The sequence below is a fragment of the Sinocyclocheilus rhinocerous genome, unplaced genomic scaffold (genome assembly GCF_001515625.1).
Source record: "Sinocyclocheilus rhinocerous isolate Xijiao unplaced genomic scaffold, SAMN03320098_v1.1 scaffold2258, whole genome shotgun sequence".
Taxonomy (NCBI): domain Eukaryota; kingdom Metazoa; phylum Chordata; class Actinopteri; order Cypriniformes; family Cyprinidae; genus Sinocyclocheilus; species Sinocyclocheilus rhinocerous.
In genome coordinates, this window is record NW_015655390.1 from 186,002 (window position 1) to 205,909 (window position 19,908).

Genomic DNA, 19,908 nt, shown 5'->3' on the forward strand with positions numbered 1-19,908 from the left:
GTGGTAAGTACTGCCGCTGTAGTTCACAGAGCACATGCGATCGCAAATCTCGAAAGTGAAAGTAAAAAACGATAGTGCATTTGAAAGCAGTTTCAATGCCCAAAATTCAAAATATTAATAGCGGCTCCCTGATGCCCGCATTTTATATACAGTATAATTACCCAACGATATAACTGCAAGAGACAGTATTGAAATATTTTCTGTGGTTCCTTCCTGCTGTGTGAGCTACTGAAATGAGCCGCACTGTGAAACAGCCAATCAGAGCAAAGCTCAACATTGACCCGCACTGTGAAACAGCCAATCAGAGCAGAGCTCAACATTATTATTCATGACCCTTCCAAATAAGGTAAAAACAGACCATTTCATTCTAGGGACAAATCCTAGGGTTGTAAATGGACATATAAAACCTTTTCTGGAGATTTTTTGCCCTTACCTAAGCCACATACCTTCTATGTAGATATCAGAGAACAATTTAAAATATTGTATCAATGCATTCTATGGCACCTTTAAGCAATACAGTGGTAACTAATATATTTTTCAATTTCTCTAGAACTTTTTTATATCCTCCTGACTACCAGAAGAAGAAATAAAGTTGAATTTAATATTTTTTCATGTCATTACATTGTTTAGAGCATAAGAAAAAAAATTATATTTTATTCATATGCTATGTCCTCTGTAGAGGATACTAGGACTTTAAAAAGTCCTGTTTTTAAAATCAATAAAAAGACATGAATAGACATGAAAAGGCAAAAACAGAGATTTAAAAAAAAATCCCCAATCCATTTTTATTTTTTATACCAAACTTTGTATAAAAATTATCCTCAACTATGTTATGAAAGATATAACAGAATGATTTGATATACCATTTTGCTTTATGCAACATGTGCGTAAAATGGCCATAAACAGGTTGGCCCATTATGTACAATGTATCTATACACTGTATATAATTTGCATATTAATTTGTTTTTGGGGCAACGTAATGAAAAAAGAAGTGTAATAATGGGAGTAATAATTGGCAAGATTTTCATAATAATATCTAATAATTCATAGGAATATTGAAATATAATTTCTTTCTCTATTCATTTGTTGTGTCTCCCTCCCCCCATAACATTTTCCTGAGATGTTGATTTATGACAAACAATTGGAAAATTATTCAGATTTAAATGATCATTACAAAAATTATCATATTTCCATAAGGGTGTTGAATTTGATCACTAAATTAATGCCAGCCATTTTTAAAGACCAAGCAGAGGGAGTGATCATGGTGAAACAACCTGAATGTGCTCTTTACAGGACATCTAGATTTACAACTGTGACATGTAACGTCTCGGAGAAATCGCTAAAAAATAGTGTCCTCTACAGAGGACAAAACTCCATAGCTTTTGTGGAGTAGAATGATATTTGATGTTAGATCTAATATGATATCCATATTAGAATGATTTCTTAAGGGTCATGTGACACTTTATACTGGAGTAATGGCTGATGGAAATTCAGCTTTGCATCACAGAAATAAATTATATTTTAAAGGATATTAAAATAGAAAACATTATTTTATATTGTAATAACATTTTGCAAGATTGCTGTTTTTTTCTGTATTTTTGATCAAATAAATACAGCCTTGAGGAGCATAAGAGACTTCTTACTGACTTCTTACTCTTACTGATCCCAAACTTTTGAGCGGTAGTGTATACAGTGGGTACGGAAAGTATTCAGACCCCCTTAAATTTTTCACTCTTTGTTATATTGCAGCCATACTGTGTATAATATATATATATATATTATATATATTTTTTTAATTCTCTCAGGATATCAACTATTGATTTCCAGCTAGCATGTATTTCAATTGTTGATAATGCCTATTGCAGTTTACTAGTACCTATTAATTTGGTTCCAATGCTGCTTATTCTTTAATTACTTGTAACAATTCAAATATTTATCAGTGTCTTGAGTACGATTTTTAATTAAACTATTTCCTGACTAATTATTACACACGACAAGTCAAAAAGCAATTGTTACTATCAAGATATAAAATTTTATTAGTAACAGTTAAAGTAATATGTACTAATATCTCATAAATATGTACTAATATATAATAAATAACTCTTATTAGACATTGGCATAGTGACTACTAGCAAAGGAATAAGCACTAGTATCTAATGAATGTCACTGTTGAATTACTAGTAATTAAAAAAGTGCTAGTAACAAAAATAGATATTAGTTTAAATGGATAAATGTTGAAAAGTTTTGCCATATTCAGTCAGTAGCCCATTTTTACAGCCTCACTTTGAATTGTCTTGTTTTCTCTATGTAGCCACTTGGCCAGTGAAGTGTCAAGGTGGAACTTGGTGAATTCTGTCATCATGAATGGCAGCACCAGTGTGTCTGGCACCCAGACAGGACGGCTCAAAATTGAGTCAGGTACGCTCGCATTCTGTCCACGATGGACATATTCACACAGACACACTACAATTATGTTCAATGTAAAAAAAACACCCTCTGGTTCTGGCCGTTCAACATGCTCAATGCGTTGGTGTGCACTGTTTTTGTTAGATGCAGATACATGGAGCAAAGAGGACTGTCTGACACTGCTGGAGAGGATACGCAGTCTGCTACCTGATGGAGACACAATGAAGTATAAAACCACAGAGTCTCATTTTGACTGGGAGAAGGTTGGGTTTGGGGGTTTCACTGGAGACATGTGTAAGCAGAAATGGCAGAAAGTTTCCACAGAGGTGAGCCAAATTCCAGCGAGCTAGCAATAATGTGCCTGTGTTCCAAATAACAGTAATAAGTGTTTATGTTAAAGACGCTTTCTTTAGATTGTCCATGTAATACTGTGAGCTTTGCCAGCTTAATAATAAACAGAACGTTAAAATTATTATTTGCCTTCATTCATTGGAGTTGTGTAATGATTTTCCCACCCTAGGTGCGTAAATACAGAACAATGACAGAGCTCATTGTTGATGCTATTGAATATGTGAAGAACCCATACAAGGGGAAAAAGTTGAAGGTGAGATATAAGGAAGTCTCAATATTTAATGTTCTCTTGTTTTTCTTAATATGTCATGTTTTAGCCTGATGTGTTATGTCAACTAAAAGGCTGTTTTCATATTGTTTATGTATGATTTACCTCTGTTTTAGACACATCCAGACTTCCCGAAGAAACCCCTCACTCCCTACTTTCGCTTCTTTATGGAGAAGCGAGCCAAGTATGCAAAAATCCACCCCGAGATGAGCAACTTGGATCTCACCAAGATTCTGTCCAAAAAATACAAAGAGCTTCCTGAAAAGAAAAAGGTTCGTTTTAGACAAATAACTTAAATGAGAACTGGTGCATTTACAACTAAATAAATTGAAATATTAAAATGACTAAAAGTGAAGAAAATAAGCAAAGCTACAGAAATATAAAATTGTAGTAAAATGACAAAAGTATATAACAAATGGATTGAAACCTAACCTAAAATTAAAATATAACATTTGAAAATAAAATATAATTAAAATATGAACAAATACTGTAATAGTATATAAATAATACTTATAATCTCACATTAATTGAAAATATTTGTACTTCAGTATTCATTTGTCCCACCACAGGACAAACTAAATGGCAAAAGGATGATTACCAATGGTAAATATTGTAACAGAAATGGTAACCTAAGATATATACTTTCTCTTATACATTTGTACCTAAATTCTTGATGTTCATTAAAAAAGAAAATACATGTCCTTATATATGTAAAGTGCTGGTACTCGTAGAATTTCATTCTTTTCATAGATTTGAGTCATTGCAAATATTACTTTTTTTTTTACTGTTTTGCTTTTAAATTTGCACTATTACTTTTGTCAGCTCAAGTACATTCAAGAGTTCCAGAGAGAGAAAGAGGCTTTTGAGAAGAACATGGCACGATTCAAGTTAGTGTCCATGTTCCTCTGCACAAAAATACCTAAGGCATATATGACAGTTTTTTTATTGGTGATTAAGTGAGAAGCTTCTATTGTTTTTAGGGAGGACCACCCAGATTTAATAGAGGAGAGAAAGAAGTCAGACCTCCCAGAGAAGCCCAAGACCCCTCAACAGCTATGGTACAACCATGAGAAGAAGACCTACATGAAAATTCACCCAGAGGTAAAAGAGTTTGGCAAGGAAAGAACATAGTGGTCATATAGTCTTAGTAGAATCTGTGTGTTGTCATAGCAACTTGAGTATAAAGAGTTAGAGCTATGGAACAGAGTCCAGCTTGTCACCTACTTACATAATTCAATTTAAAAAAATATTTTTTTTAGAGCATTTCGGATTTAACTGTTTATGGTCGGACCTGCTCTCACTTTTCCATGTCCGATGCTTGTAGGCAAGCCAGAAGGAGCTGAAGGAAGCATTACGTAGACAATGGTCCCAATTATTAGACAAAAAGAGGCTGAAATGGATCAGCAAAGCTCTAGAGCTGCAGAAGCACTATGAGGTACGGCTTTGTGTTCTCACTGAAGCTAAAGTGATGAAGTCTTTGTCAATTAGAGGGATAAAGGACATTGTGAACTTGTGAAATATTGCTTCCTCATACAGGAGACCATGAGAGCATATCTTGAAGCTCATCCGGATGCAAACTCTGACGAACACGTCAAATCTGTTCTGACCAAGGCTGAACGGCAGCTCAAGGACAAGTTTGATGGTCGGCCAACCAAACCACCACCGTATGTTTCAAACCACTGAAAAGCATTTGGTTTTCTCAGGAAATCTCTTAATTTAGTTTTTTTTTTGCATGGCTTATGAAGTCTTATCTTACCAAATTCTTGCTCAGTATAACAAGATATGCTGCTGTATTAGAATACTGCTGAAATAGAATGTTGGTGACTGTTTTGAAATCCACCAGTGGTTCTTGTCTATATATATATATAGACCTTTATATATATATACATATTTATATATGCATATATAAATATGCAGTGTTTGTGATATGTTCAATTCATTACATATATATATATGTATTAATTTCATCTGTATATTGCTTCGTTCTGCAGAAATGGCTATTCTCTGTACTGTGCTGAACTAATGGTAAACATGAAGGACGTGCCAAGTACGGAGCGAATGGTGCTGTGCAGTAAGCAGTGGAAGATGATGACCCAGAAAGAGAAGGATATGTTCCAAAAACGATGTGAACAGGTCTGACAGACCAGTCCACTCTTGATTTGTTTTAAACCAAAAAAGAAAGTATTAAAAACTGATGTTAAAAAAATGTAATCTGGAAAAGTTTCTGTGGTTGACCAGTAATGGCTGACCCTGATTTCTAGGAAGCTCTGTGGTTGATGGCTAATGTAATACATGTGTGTATATACATTATCGTTCAAAAGATCTTGAAAGTCTCTTATGCCCTACAAGGCTGCATTTATTTGGGCAAAAATAAAGTAAAAATAATATTGTGTAATATTATTGCAATGCAATTAAATTTTCAAATGTAATTCATAACTGTGATGTCAAAGCTGAATTTTCAGCAGTCATTACTCCTGTCTTCAGTGTCACGTGATCCTTCAGAAATTGTAAAGATAAAAAAAAAATCAAAATGTCATTTGAATTTGTAATCAACAAGAGGGAAGGTAAACACTTCAGTTAATCGGCAAAGCAGGCATGGTTAATAATAATAATCATAAAAATTATACTAAATATTATTTTTAACATTTTTATTATTACAGGTCTCAATAACACAGTTGTTACATTAAGAACAAAAATTACAATGTTTATCTCTCTCATCAGAAAAAGAAACAGTATGAGATTGACCTTCAGAGGTTTATTGAGGTAAGTACAAAGCACTACAAATTCATTCTATTACAACAGATGCTGTTGAATTCCTGATCCTGCATTCAAAGGGAGGCTGACACTTTGTCTCAATCTCCGTCTCTGCAGAGTCTCCCAGAAGAGGAGAGGGAGCGTGTGTTGACAGAGGAGAAGCTGGGAGGCTCCAGGCTGAACATAGCGGGCGCAGGCAGCCCCCTAAGGGCCAAATCCCCATCTGTGAAGGTGGGCATGTGCGAGATGTCCTTGTTTATGTACTTGCATGCCGTTATGCTCTGGTGGTATGTTGTCTGAATCAGAATGAGAAGTAGTTTCTTCTTGTTGTGCCGTAGGAACGGTGTCGTGACCCTGAGCTGGATCAGTGGGTACATGGACTTTCAAAAGAGAAGCGAGACGCTAAGAAGAAAACACGGCTTCCTGAAACGCCGAAGACTCCAGAGGAGATGTGGCAGCAGAGTGTGATAGGAGACTATCTGGCTAAATACAGAGTAAGAGCAACATTCATGATTTTTCATAAAATACAAAGAGACCCCTGCAGAATCACACAACGCTAAAGAAAGATTTGTTTTTAACATCATGCAGAACAACAACATTATCTAGAAACAATAACCTTAAACTGTTGCTCTTCATAGAATGACCGGAAGAAAGCGCAGAATGCAATGGATGCTGCTTGGAAGGCCATGGAAAAAAAGGAGAAGATTCCTTGGATCAAGAAGGCTGCAGAGGACCAGAAGCGATACGAGGTTCAGTACCAGACAGTGGTCAGTGACCAGACGTTTTGACCACTGTCTTCTCACCTGTGCTGAAGAAATGTCAAAATGTTGGTCACCCCTAACTTTCCTCCTCCCCAGAGTAGAGGCGGAGGAGTCTGCATTGCATGCAGTTGTGTCTCAATGTGTATATGCTAAGATTGTGCTGTTTCTAGTGGAATTTGGTGAAACTTGTACTTACGTTGAATGTTTGCGGTGATGTTTAAATGTCTTCTGTCACTTATTCTTGCATATTCTCATGAATCTGACATCTTGATGTGCTTTAACTCTTGTTTATATATGTGTTTGCATTATAAGCATATGTCATTTTTGGTTTATCAGCCTGCTCATCTGTTTTCATGGGTTTTTCAGCTTGTCTTGTGTCTTGTCTTTGCATTCAGAGTGAATAGAAAAAGTCTCTTTGCTCATGTTTCTTGTTTTTCATCCTGCAGAGAGAGCTGTTAGAGATGAGGACAGTTCTGTCAGGACAGGGACAAAGAAAACCAAAATTTGATGGCGAGCCTAAGAAGCCCCCAGTGTGAGTGTAACATTTTTAGCTTGTCGCTTTCTGAGAGACATGCCTTCCGTGTTACAAAAATACTAGGCTATTTTATCTATTTCACTGTTTCAGTACTACTTTGTCGTCTTCTGTCCAACCTCAGGAGCGGGTATCAAATGTTCTCTCAGGAACTGCTAACTAACGGTGAGCTGAATCACTTCAGCCTGAAGGAGCGCATGGTGGAGATCGGCAAGCGATGGCACAAGCTTAGTCAGAGCCAGAAGGACAAATATAAAAAACAGGTTGAGGAGCAACAACTAGAGTACAAAGCTGAGCTTGACGCTTGGGTAAAGGTAGGAAGTTTGTTGAATCTTCCAGTTCCAGAATTTATGGTTCTTTTTTATTGTCCTGTTTATTAAGTTATTCAAAAATACATAAAAAATACAATTTATATATACAATCACTTAAATACAACTCTTCTATCATGAGCATGTTTTTCGTTTCTAAATAGAAGTATATTCTAAATAGAAAATGTCACAATGAAACTGCCCTGATATCGTAATGAAGAAAAAATGCCTCATTAAACAATGAAAATGAAATTATTCAAAAGAAAACCAATCATTTTGGCATTTTTTAATATATTATTTTTATTAAGCGTTCATTATTTATTTTTATTTTTTTAACAAAAGCTTCACTAAATTTTTGGGGAAAAAAACAAGTTGCTCAGGTTATATAAAATGTCATGTAGTACATTTTAATACTTTTTATTACTTCTTTTTACCTTAAACTATATATATATTATTTTTCCCCATAATGATTAAGATGTATTCAAGGTACACCACATTAAATTTTTAGAATAAATTAAAACTTTTCCAAAAAAAAAAAAAAAGTTTTGCAATACCATATGAAACCAACATGAATACAGAGAGTCCACTTTTATGAAATTGGCATGTTTTAAAAAGATTTTCCTTTTTCTCTATCATGGACACTTTTTGTGTCACAATGACCTTATTAAAAAATATTTGTGCGAGCAATATGAGTTTGGAGATTTGTAGTCATTTATTTCCCTCTCTTTTTTCTTGTTTCCCTAGTCACTATCCCCTCAGGAGCGTGCAGTATATAAAGAGTTCTCAACTACGGTAAGTAATTGCTCATTTTTGAGGCTGTAACTTGCGCTTAAAGCTCTGTATATTAGCGTTACTTCTCACACAGTCATTCATATAGCTGAGATTGTGATTTACTCTTCTCTATATCAATACCCCCCGCACTGCATGGCAAGATGAGGCACCCTGGTTAATTTAGTTGATTGACTTTGCTTGTAAAGGCTGTTTCTATCCATGCCATCACATATGGTTTTATTATTTCCTTTCTCCCCATTTAGAATCACATCTCTTGGCTCAAACTAACTTGACTTGAATGGATAATGTTCTTAGGGCTGTACTGTGGGGCTACTAATCATTGCTTAAGCTTGAATGTGTTTGTTTTTTTCCCTGTGCTGCTCTGTCCTTGCACCCCCACCCCGCCCTCTCTCTGCCCTCACAGAAACGGCGAAGCACTACAAAAGCACGAGGTCCTGGGGCGAAAGTCCAAGTCACCAAGGGGAAGGCGGTAGGTGCCAGAGCCGTGACAGTGGGTCCCGGGGGGGGCAAGCGTTCCATGGCGTACCGGGCCAAGGTAACGCCCTGCTCTCTCTGGGCAACTCACCCACACAGGCTGTGGACTCTACAGTATATGAAGTGGCTTAGGGTGTTACATCATTTTGAATTTCACTAATTGATTTGTGCTGATGGTGTGTGTGTGTGTACACATGCAAATACAGTGATTCGCGCGTATTAAGAGAGTTTGAGATATGTGTGACTCTTGGTTTCCAGCAGGACACATCGGACTCGGACTCGGATGATGAAAAAACAGGCACTTCAGACTCGGATGATGAAGATGATGAGTCATCTAGCAGCACTGATAGTGAGGATGATGATGAAGATGATGAGGTTAATTTTGCTTTGGTTAAATTCTAAAATAATCATTGTTATTAGTGCAGGTATTCATTCTTTTCTAATATTGACTTAGAATGAAGATGACAATGATGACGACGACGATGATGACCAATCAGACGGTTCCAGCAGCTCATCATCAGAAGATAGTATTGACTCTGATTCAGACTAACCTGTCCTAGCCCCTCTTAGAGGGGGCTGTGCCGGACACACCCCCTAGCAACACCCCTGCCAGAAAATGGGGAGGTGGTCCAGTAGCTGTGAGCTCACTGCATGCAGTAATCTGGCTCCCTATCTTTACAGGGCAAAAAAACATGATGGGGGCCAACAGCTCTCCCCATCATTGTGTCCATGTGTTATGCGACTTGAAGTCAATCGGACAAGTTTTTAAAAAAAATTTTTCCTCTTTTAAAGGAGCTGTGTTACATGTGTGGTTTTTTTATTTTTATTGCCTTTATATAGGTGTGTTATTAAAATCTGTGTTGCTTTGTTTTGTTCCTTTTATTTTAACTTCAAAATAATTTGCTTATTTAAGCCGGTTGAGCTTTTATAAGTTTCGAAAGTATCAGGGTTGCTCAGAGGTGGATGTTAGGGATAAAAACTTTGAAATGGAGGAGATGAATTCTCCTGTTCTCCTGTTTATATTTGTTTGCCTCACCTAGTTGCTGGGGCTCTGAGGGCTATATGAGCTGCTCAAGTCTTGTTTGGATCATTCTGTTGCAGATCCTCAGTAATAAATGCACTTTTTCCCCTCTTGTACTCAATTGTGTATTTTGTAATCCATGAGAAAGGTGATATTCATATATTGTTTTCCAAAGGGGCTTTTAGTATTTGGATTGGAGTGACAATGTTGATCAGCATGATGTTTTCTCAAAGAACTAGACTGTCATTTCTGTCAGTGAGGCTGAATTTAATACTGTATAACGCGTTCATTTCGCCAGCGGTATCAGATTTCCCTTTAAAAGTTAAGCGTTCCCAGTTCCTGCCATTAGTTGTGGTCCTGTGCAGGATTCCCCCCTCCGGCCCCCTCCGGCCCACATGCTTGATTTTCGCTTCCTGTCCAGCAGCTCCAGATGGGGCAGATCAATGCGCGCATTCCAGCTCATTGTAACTGTGGCGGCATGTGATTTCAGCCCGTAATGTCCGCGCGCTGGATTGAGCACAATGCAGTGAATATGGTGCCACTTGGAAACACGGAGCTCTGCGCACAATTTACTTTGCAATTACTTTTGAAGCCATTAATACGGAGTGAAACCGCAGCTGTCTCGGTAAGTTATAAGGCGTGGTTATTTTCCCTGAGTGGCAAAATTTGTTTTAGAAAATGTGATGTCAGCAGCAAATAGAAACTTTAGGAAAAGGCGAACTTTTTCTTTGGATTATTTTTCCTTGGAAAGATGAGAATCACACTTAATTATTGACATGTTTATTTCTCTGGAAAATCCTACTTAATCTGGAAGATGTGTTTTGGAACATGGTATCCTAGCTGGTTTAAGATTACCATTAGCTGACTGACCAACTAACATGTTTCAAAAACAGATTAACCTGTTTAAGATGCTGTTTTTTTGTTCGTGGTCCTAAACTGGTCTACCAGTTTGGAAAAGCTAGAAACCAGCTACTAGCTTAAGCTGTATTTTCCAATAGGGATCCAATATATTGACTTGATTTTCTAGCTCCATTCTTTGATAATAGCATTTTTTCATTGTCTTAGCTCAAGGTTGTTTTATTGAGGTGACTACAGAGCCATGAGGTCCTCATCCTCGCGTTTATCAAGTTTTTCCTCCAGGGATTCTTTATGGAGTCGGTGAGTTGAAAAATCCACTGCTTTTTTATGCGTTATACCACTAAATATTCCATCTGCACATCATATGTGCTTCCGGTGAGTTTTTTCTGCCTCCAGATTTGCACATCAGTCTATGCTAACACTCCTCAATTTACAATCAATGTTTAAGTTTAATCAAAGAACTGCCTGACCTCTTAAATTGTTTCAAGCCCCATTAACAGACTGTGGTCCTGTGAGGCCCCAGGCAATGGCCTTTATGGATGCCCCCTCTTGTTGCAGTTGTGAGAGTTGTGAGTCCAAGTAATGTGAAATAATACTACATTGAGAAACTGAAGTTCCCACAAAGTAAAATTGGTGAATTTGAGACAATAATTGAACCATTTTGTATGGCATTAGCTACGTGCTTATGCTGTGTTATAGCAGCATAATACACATACCTGCCTGCCCTTATATTATTGCTACTTAAACATTTCTTGCTTCAGTGCATGAAACCATAAATTCTGGCTCTGTTCAGGGCAAACAGTATGCTTTATAGACTGCATTACATTTATAAAGTATGGATGAATAAATATAAATGTAAATAAATGCATAAATACATGACACATTGGAACCATTGTTAAAATTTTTGCTAGTCCTGAATTTTTTATTTTATTTATTTTATTATTTTACTAATGCATGCATTTTACCAATAATTTATTATATTTAATTGTTCTTGCTTTTATTTAATTCTGTAATTATTATTATTTGCCCTATACACATTTAGTTATTAATTTTATTTATTTATTGTTTTTGTTTTCTATCCATTGCGTTCTGACGCATGCGTAGTTTCTCCTCTTGTTTATCCCGTCATCAACGGTGGGAGGAGATGAGCGTGCGTGCACGCGCTGTCAGAGAGCTCAGACCGTCAGGACTGGGGGGAAAACGGAGGAAAGAGAAAGGGAAAACAGAATGAAACCGCTTCCGAAACCGGAACAACAATAATTGAAGGAAATACTCAAAATATCAGACTATTTTAAAGCTAGATTGTGGAATGAGCGCATTCTAAACCAACATCTCGCATCTTACATTGGGAGAACAAGGAGATGAGTCTGAACCGTTTTATGTAGATGCAAGTGGATAATTAAGACAAGGGAAGAGGAAAGACGTGGAAATTACACACAACGACCCTCTCTAGGAACGGGAACCGCATAGCACTGTCACACATTTGGCTACGTTTCTTATCATTTTACGCATTGCCTTACCATTCAACCTTACCCAAACAGAGACATCGCTCCGTTCTTGACCACCACTGTCTAATTCATGGTGCTATTGTGATTTTTCTCCCCTCCATTTTTATTGGGCGACTGTGTTTGCAAGGATGCCGGATCAGATCTCCGTGTCCGAGTTTCTCTCGGAGACAACGGAGGATTACAATTCCCCCACGACATCAAGCTTCACCACCCGCTTGCAGAGCTGTCGGAACACGGTCAATGTTCTGGAAGAGGTAAGGCCGCTCTGTCACTTATATGAGGGAGGCTCAACTCGCACTATTGTGCAAGACACAAATAACGGTCCCAGTCCAATGGAGGATCCACTTTGAACATACTGAACGTTCATTTCTGTCCTACAACCTCTAAATTCTCACTGACTCTCTCTCTGTCATTTGAAGCTCCGGGTTGTCCCCGTTGGGTTGCTTGTAGCTCGGTAGATATGGATTTACAGTTCACAGAACACTAATGAACAGTGTATGAAATTATCCATTGTTTGCAGTTATACCTTTAACATAGTTTGCATTATTCAGGAATATTATGATGTGACCGTTTCTGTTTTTGTTTTTTCTCTCGCGCTGAACTGTTTTAAGGCTATTTTATTTTGATTTTTTTTATGCGCATTTAATTTAAATAATGAATGCTGGTTTATTTTAATAACGAGCTCTATTGTTATGCGCTTCTAAAATGTATTATGTTTATCTAGAATTACATTCCCGCGAGAAGGTCAGTTGGACTTATATTGTTTTATTGATTATGAGGTCCGCCAACTGACTGTTTCGTCCCAAGAGAAAACGTCATAATTTGGAGTGTTGGCGCTATTCTCTTGAAGAACTCGGTGACGTCATCGAGGTCGTGGATGTGCAGTGAATGTTATGACTTCTTATGACTAATATAACTTCATGGGAATTTAGCCTTCAGTTTTAAAGGTGCATTTCGTATTTTTTCCCGCTATTAAAATCAGCACCTTTGTGAAATATGAGATCAGAAATATAATAAAGCTGTTGTATCGTACATGGAGCGGGTTGCTCCTTAATGGTCGCTGCCATGTTGACATCACATGACCAGCTGTATCATGCAGTTGACAGTTATTATGAATAATATTAATTATTAAAATAATAATGTTTATAATATAGTGCTTTACCAAGCACACAAATTAATTTGAACAAAACAAGAAATAAAATAATGTTTTGTACAAGTCTTCATTACAGGTTTGGAGTGAGCATGTTTAGGCATAATTACCGTACAAATATGCATTAATTATGTGTGTGTGTTTTTTTTTTTTTTTACATCAACAATAAATTCCTTTATATATCTGACAAATATATGGGGCATATCCAGAGATTGTAAACCACCTCATACAAGTGCAACTGTGATTAGATCAACCTCAGTTAATTAGTAAAAAGCAACAAATCACAGAACATAAGCGAAGACAGATGGGCTAATGGTCCCCATGACCTAGATGTCTGTATGTTATTATGTTCATAGATGAGCATGGACCAGCAGAGTGGTAAAATAGAGTTGAATGGGATTTAGGAATCTGCGTAACCTTTACTTGAAAATAGTTTTAATATGTGTATTATGTATGTTTTTGTGTTTAATTAATGCATTTAAATCACATGATCTACAGCAGCCTATAATGGTGTCATTTGGGATAATACACCAAAGCATCAGCTTGTTTATTTCATCATGTGAGCTATTAAATAATTTATGCATCAAGCTGCCTCTTTGAGTTCCATCCACAGATGTGAAAATGCATTGGCTTAGATTATATGCACACTTTGATGTTTTGGAGACGTAAACGAAAGACTCGGGAACAGCCAGATGTGCTTCCCAAAGAGCAGAAATCCCACAAGTCATGCCAGCATCTCTCATCCTCTGTGGATCTGAGATTTGTGATGTTCTAAGAATAGTTCATGTAACAAGGAGAGGTTATTCTCCCGAGTAGTGGTTCCAGGAGCAGAAAGAGTGAGATAGAGAGAAGGGATTAACCTACTTACACATGGGCCAGTGAACACCTGACTTTCCAAGACAAAAGAGAGCTCTGCAGGCAGATGAAGGGGCTTCCTCTCGCTCCGCCACAGAGCCCACTCTTTATTGACACACTGTTTTAATGGCCAAGAAAGACATGGTGATCCCCGAATGACTCTGGGAGACATGAATGTCACCACCATGAATTAGCAATGTCTAGGGTAGTGATAGGAGCCATTGTGAGGCGGAATGAATGGGAGGTGAATGAACAGCACTCTGAATAATGCACATGGGCAGGCTGACCGTGTTTTTTAAAGCGAGGGTGTTAAGGAAACAAACAGAACGCTCAGGCTGGGTTGTGTAAAGAGCCCATTATAGCTAATGATGTTTCTGGTGATCTGGAGAGACTACTCATTTTAGCAGCCCTACATGTTCTTTTGGCCTTTGAAAGCATCATCAGGAATCCAAAGGATTTCCCCTCTCATTTTATTGAGAGTTAGAAGACACAGGAATGTTAGGAGAAATGACAGATGAGATGACATGAATTTGTATTGCTCCAAATGAGCGACATCACACTATGTGTCAGAGCACATGCACTATCCAAAAGGCTAGAGTTCAGATGAACGAAAGCTTTTTAATTGTACTATTTAGCCTACACTACACACTAGGTGTGTTTACATGCACTAATTGGAATGAATACAATCTAATTTCAGATTCTGAACGTTCCGTTTATATGAACCCTAAACATTGCAATCTGATTCACATATTCGTTTACATGTGCATAATGCATTACAATATACGTAAAGCTTAAGTAAACATTGCAGCACTGCACATTAGGGCTGTGCGATTAATCGAAATCGAATCGAAATCGCGATTTGAGACGTTGCGATTCCTAATCGCAAAGCCTGCGATGTGGATGCGATATTACTCTGTTCCAGAGCATATGTGGGTATACGGCGTATACCTGCAAGTCTTATTAACCAATAGAGTGAGCGCACCTCCATTCTCCCCAATCAGCACTGCTCTAGCCAACTGCGTAAACACCCACCATTACAAAAAAAACAAAACAAAAAAAACGGACCGCGGGATGGGAGAGAGACAGAGTGGGATTATGGCGTCTACTGGGTCAGATCGATAGTTAGGCAAATTAAAACTAAAGAAAACCGTATGCAACTTAAGCTTCGAAATGACAGACAACGAACAAAAAAGGTAATTTGCAAGAGCTGCGTCACAGCGCATATCAAAAGCTCCCTTATCGGTTCTGTTTTCAGTACTGAAGAATAAAAGATACATTCTTAGATGTTTCTGTTAGTACGTGAACGTTATTTTACACATTTTATCTCCCCACCAGATTAATTTGAAATAAATTTATAATGCATGTTGGCTATTCCCAATTCAGAAGAGCGCACACACAGTTTCTATTGTTTTTTTCAGCAGGGTAATGATACTCATACTGTGCTGCACATTATTGACAATATTGAGCTGAAGCTTGACTTTGCAAATTTAAAATCGCAAATCAAATCGCAATCGCAATATCTGTCAAAAAAATCGCAATTTGATATTTCCCCCCAAATCGTACAGCCCTACTGCACATGTATGGTATTTTTAAATCAGATTGAGAAAATACCCGGATTCAAGTGTTGACATGCTTAATTTTGTCTTGTTTATCAGATTATTTCAGGTCTACACCACCCCTTCCAATCCAATCGAAATCGATTGAGGTGTTTACATGAAGAATTTTCATTCTGACTGAGCCATCAGTCAGTTTATAAATCGTGCATGTAAGCATAGCTATTGGCATTGAGGTGTGTAGTTTCACCTGTGTTTGAGCTGCCAGGTGTTTAGCAGTTTTACTGGAGTCAGCACTTTTAGCTGCACAAAGTGAAACTCTTTTGTTTTAGTGAGTTATCTTTAGTTCTGTTCCAAAACATTATGTGCTGCCTCGTTGCTTCGTGCCTACAAAGACAGCTGCCTTCTGAGGGGACATTCACACAGAATGTGTTTTTCTATGTAAACCTGATGCACATGTCGTGCCATTCTAAAATCGAAGTTCTTTTAACTTTTAAAAAACTTGGCTCTAGACTTTTTTTTTTTATTCCACTGCCCTGTGTCTCACGTTTTTAAATGCAAAACGTGTTCTGTGTGAATGCCCTTTATGGCAGCTTCCTAACGGTCATGGAACCTCATAAATAATCAATTTAGAGCATCGACTCACAATGATAGCACTCTGCATAGGAGACTCGACTTTCAACTGACTTCAATAGAGGTCACCTAAATAATAATCAATGAATCAATTTTTTAATCACACTGATCTATTATTCACAATACGTCGTCCCCTTGGAATTATAAGGTTCTATTTGACATTTTTGTCAAAACTGAGTTATTCACATATTCTTATTCTGCGACAGTGATAGATTTTTTAATGTTGTGTACATTTTGGGACTTTTTATTTTAAAAACAAAAAGGTTCTATCTACACAGTCAAATGGAATGCAAAAACTTTGAAGCTCAATATCTCAAAACTACTCGGAACGCAGATAGAACCTTATAATTCCAAGGGGACGACTTTTCAGTGTTGAATGAAATACGCTTAGGTAACACTTTATTTTAATGACTGTGTTACATGTATTTACTATAGGAGTATCAGTAAATTATGCATAATTACAAGAAACTAACCTTAAACCAAACTCTGTAGTAAGTACATGTTATTAAGTAATACTGATTGTATAATTACTCTGTAACAAACACCTTAAAATAAAGTGTCTTAAAATAAAGGGTAAATCTTTCTAATTTTTCTCTTGCCTCATCTTCCATCTTCTGTTTATTTTTTTTACTGAACTCATTCTGGGATTTCCTTCTCCACAAAAAGTGTGCATTTGATGCCTTAAATCCTGCCTCTCTATACAACTCACTAGGTTTTGGAACAGACCAGCTGTCTACGGCAGACAGTTTCAAATGTATTTTATATGTTCGCTCATCAGACATTCAAATGTCTGGTATTTTATTACAGAAGCACATTCTGTACTAATTTGAAAATGCCTTGTATAGCCTTGAGAGCAATACATGTAAATATGTGAAATTCAGCTTCTCTCACTGTAGTAACATTTATGTTTTTTTTTTGTATATCTATGCCCTGGTTTTACATTTATATTCATGCATTTGGCAGATGTTTTTATCTAAAGTGACTTACATTGCATTTGAGGTATACATTTGATCAGACCTTAGTGTTGCTAGCACCATGTTCTTTTGTTTGAACTACAGGAGTGCTCAAACAGTATGTTTTTGTTCTTAGGATATCAAATAACACACCTCAACTCTCCAACCATTAATATGACTGTATTGTATCTCCACACATTAAATGTGTGGTCTTATACATTTTCACTAGGGATGCTCCGATCAGGATTTTTGCAGCCGATACCGATGACACGATGGCATTTCTTGTCATGGATTCTGATGCTTCAAGCTTTTTATAGACGGTTTCATCAGGCGGACGCGCCTGGCCTGAAGTTAACTTCCGGTCTGTGTTTGTTTATCAGTCTGGCTATGGCGCCGGTGTTCTGACAAATAATGCTACCTATCAGATTATGCTACCAACACTGTATTTATCCTACTGTAAGGGTAGGTTTAGGGTTGGGGTAGGTGTACATGTTAATAAAGCCTCACACCTTATTAATATCATGCTGGAAGCAAAATCTGATAGGTAGCACTTTTCGCTATCGAATTATTTCTAATAATTATCGAAGTTGGGCTCAGGTGGTTGTGCTGTGGGATGTGTTTCCAATACATTTATTTATTTGTGGCACTCACCACAATATCAAAACTGACGGATTTTCCAAAAGGCTTCCTTGAATAAACATGAGCACGTTTAAAAATCAAAACGAGGTGCCTGTGTTTTTATATCACTGTATTTCTGAAGGAGAGATGTTCGATGTTCGAAAGACTAGCTTTAGAACATTTTCGATGTCATTTTCATTTCATCTTGCATGTTATATGCCTGATAAAGCAGCGTTTGTGAGCTCAGCGCTGCTTTGTGTACAGCCATTACCGGGGAAACCTCTGTTTCTCCCACTCTAAAGAACCTCCTGCTGGCAGAGAATTAATTTGCATTTTCAGTAAGTCCGTCTGATTTAGGCAGCAAACTTATTTTGCTTTTCCTATATTCTGATTATTTGCGGGTGGGGCGCGGATGGATAAAATAAATCATAAATGATGCAAATATTAACTAATTTTTTTTTTGGAAGTTGCATTGACAGAAACGGTGACATTCCAGATAAAGTTTGAAAGGAGTAAAGCCTGTGTTAATGCAATTGAGTAGGCTAATATGGCCAAATAAATGTTAATTTAAGAGCAGCCCACGATCAGTGTGTTATGTTACCGTTATCCCTTATGGCTCTGACGAGGTTTTGTTCCGTCCTCCTGAAAACCCCACAAAAGACTATTTTTTAGCCAAGCAGCGCGATGACATGACTGCGGCGCCAAATCATTTATGTCCCCACGCATCATGTACGTCGTCACGCGTTGACGTCATCAAATTGCGATCGGTTCGTGCAGAGCCATAGAAAGAGAGCATTCAGAAACAGTTAAATATATACAAAAACAATTAACAAATTAAAGCAATGGTTACATGATGTGATCATGTTGATTACAATGCAAGGAAAATGTAGCAGTTTTGTATGTTTATTCAGAGTGAATTGGGATTGGGCCAAAGCCTCTCCATCTTGATAATGGTTTCCATGGCACTGTGCTCGTACATTCTCATCATAAGGACCAGATGGCAAGGTAGATGTATAGACTGCCTAATCGACAAGCTGCTGGCAAGCATACTCATAGACAGTTTTTTTTTACTCAATTTCTCTTTGCAATTTCCATTTTTTCCAAGCAATATTTATGGTGATGTCAGAAATGATCAGTCACAGCTTTGTCGTGGGAGCTTGCATGGAAACTCGCTTCTTGTTTATTGCTTGTTTTATTTTATACAGAACAATCTAGTGAAGAGATTGTCTGTTTTGGCCCAGCATGGATTAATGCCACATTGATAATCCTTTTGGCTAAAAAAATAAAAATGTCCCTGAGTGCTTAAGGGAGAAGTCCCCAGTGATTGATACTGCAGTTAGTGCTTTATTTGCATGGGCATAGGATAAATCGCTTGCACAGAGATGTGCAGTAATATTCTGCACTGCAGCAAAACCCATCCAACTATTGACTGAATTCACTCATTTGATGCCTGAGGTGGAGCTTAAAGTAAGGGAACCATAGACAAAACAGGACAGAAACTTAGATAATTTATGGTCTTTGTGTTTAGGATGAGAACAGAATGATCAGTTGAATGTTTTTAGTCAAACTTGTCTTCAGTAGTCTGACTCTACTTTAATAATTCTTGACTTTTTATTTTTATTTATTTATTTTCTATTTTTCTATTCTTTTGTCATTTTGGGTACCATTTTGTGTAGTTTTAACTCCAAGCAGAGATTACAACAGTATTAAGAAATATCATTGCTTTTTATTGATGGCTCTGAAAACAATGAGTATATTTGCCTACACAAAAGACCACATGCTAACAGATCACCATACAAATGTGATTATGATTTTAAAGCTTTTTTTTTTTTTTCCCAAACCATTTTTAACTTTTTTTTGTTATTGTGGGCATCTGCAGGTTTGGCACTTGTTTGCCTTTTTGAAAAAAATTTTTTTTTTTTTTAACACATTTATTTTCTGTGTATAATTAATTCATGCATTATAGTGCCTGCATAGAGTAGTCATGGGAACAACGATAAATCGCTCTAGTGACCTATTTTATGGCAGACCTGATCTGCAACCATTGATTTGTGGCCAGATGGGAAATCAGAGGATTTGCACCACATTTGGTTGCCTTGAAATTCCTGGTGCA

At 37.2% G+C, this 19,908-nt stretch overlaps 2 protein-coding genes across 9 annotated transcripts in view; both read left to right on the plus strand.

Annotated features, from left to right (window-relative positions):
- LOC107718032 (nucleolar transcription factor 1-B-like) overlaps positions 1 to 9,776 on the plus strand; it is a 13,696-nt gene extending 3,920 nt beyond the window's left edge. For 3 of the 8 annotated variants that reach the window (XM_016524958.1, XM_016524960.1, XM_016524961.1), the window contains exons 2-20: positions 2,312 to 2,418; positions 2,551 to 2,732; positions 2,927 to 3,010; positions 3,142 to 3,297; positions 3,848 to 3,912; positions 4,006 to 4,126; positions 4,350 to 4,460; positions 4,562 to 4,689; positions 5,017 to 5,158; positions 5,747 to 5,788; positions 5,897 to 6,010; positions 6,118 to 6,273; positions 6,418 to 6,528; positions 6,987 to 7,072; positions 7,197 to 7,386; positions 8,125 to 8,172; positions 8,576 to 8,707; positions 8,905 to 9,021; positions 9,101 to 9,776. In XM_016524958.1, the coding sequence (XP_016380444.1) occupies positions 2,361 to 2,418; positions 2,551 to 2,732; positions 2,927 to 3,010; positions 3,142 to 3,297; positions 3,848 to 3,912; positions 4,006 to 4,126; positions 4,350 to 4,460; positions 4,562 to 4,689; positions 5,017 to 5,158; positions 5,747 to 5,788; positions 5,897 to 6,010; positions 6,118 to 6,273; positions 6,418 to 6,528; positions 6,987 to 7,072; positions 7,197 to 7,386; positions 8,125 to 8,172; positions 8,576 to 8,707; positions 8,905 to 9,021; positions 9,101 to 9,196 (2,139 nt within the window). In that variant the 5' untranslated portion in view covers positions 2,312 to 2,360 and the 3' untranslated portion in view covers positions 9,197 to 9,776. Of the gene's footprint in view, positions 1 to 2,309; positions 2,419 to 2,550; positions 2,733 to 2,926; positions 3,011 to 3,141; positions 3,298 to 3,847; positions 3,913 to 4,005; positions 4,127 to 4,349; positions 4,461 to 4,561; positions 4,690 to 5,016; positions 5,159 to 5,746; positions 5,789 to 5,896; positions 6,011 to 6,117; positions 6,274 to 6,417; positions 6,529 to 6,986; positions 7,073 to 7,196; positions 7,387 to 8,124; positions 8,173 to 8,575; positions 8,708 to 8,904; positions 9,022 to 9,100 lie in introns of all 8 variants that reach the window. The other 5 variants (XM_016524962.1, XM_016524964.1, XM_016524965.1 and 2 more) reach the window with 5 other exon arrangements.
- Positions 9,777 to 11,718: 1,942 nt separating this feature from the next.
- LOC107718034 (arf-GAP with SH3 domain, ANK repeat and PH domain-containing protein 1-like) overlaps positions 11,719 to 19,908 on the plus strand; it is a 51,558-nt gene continuing 43,368 nt past the window's right edge. The window contains exon 1 of the mRNA XM_016524967.1: positions 11,719 to 12,287. Within this exon, the coding sequence (XP_016380453.1) occupies positions 12,162 to 12,287 (126 nt within the window). The 5' untranslated portion in view covers positions 11,719 to 12,161. The remainder of the gene's footprint in view (positions 12,288 to 19,908) is intronic.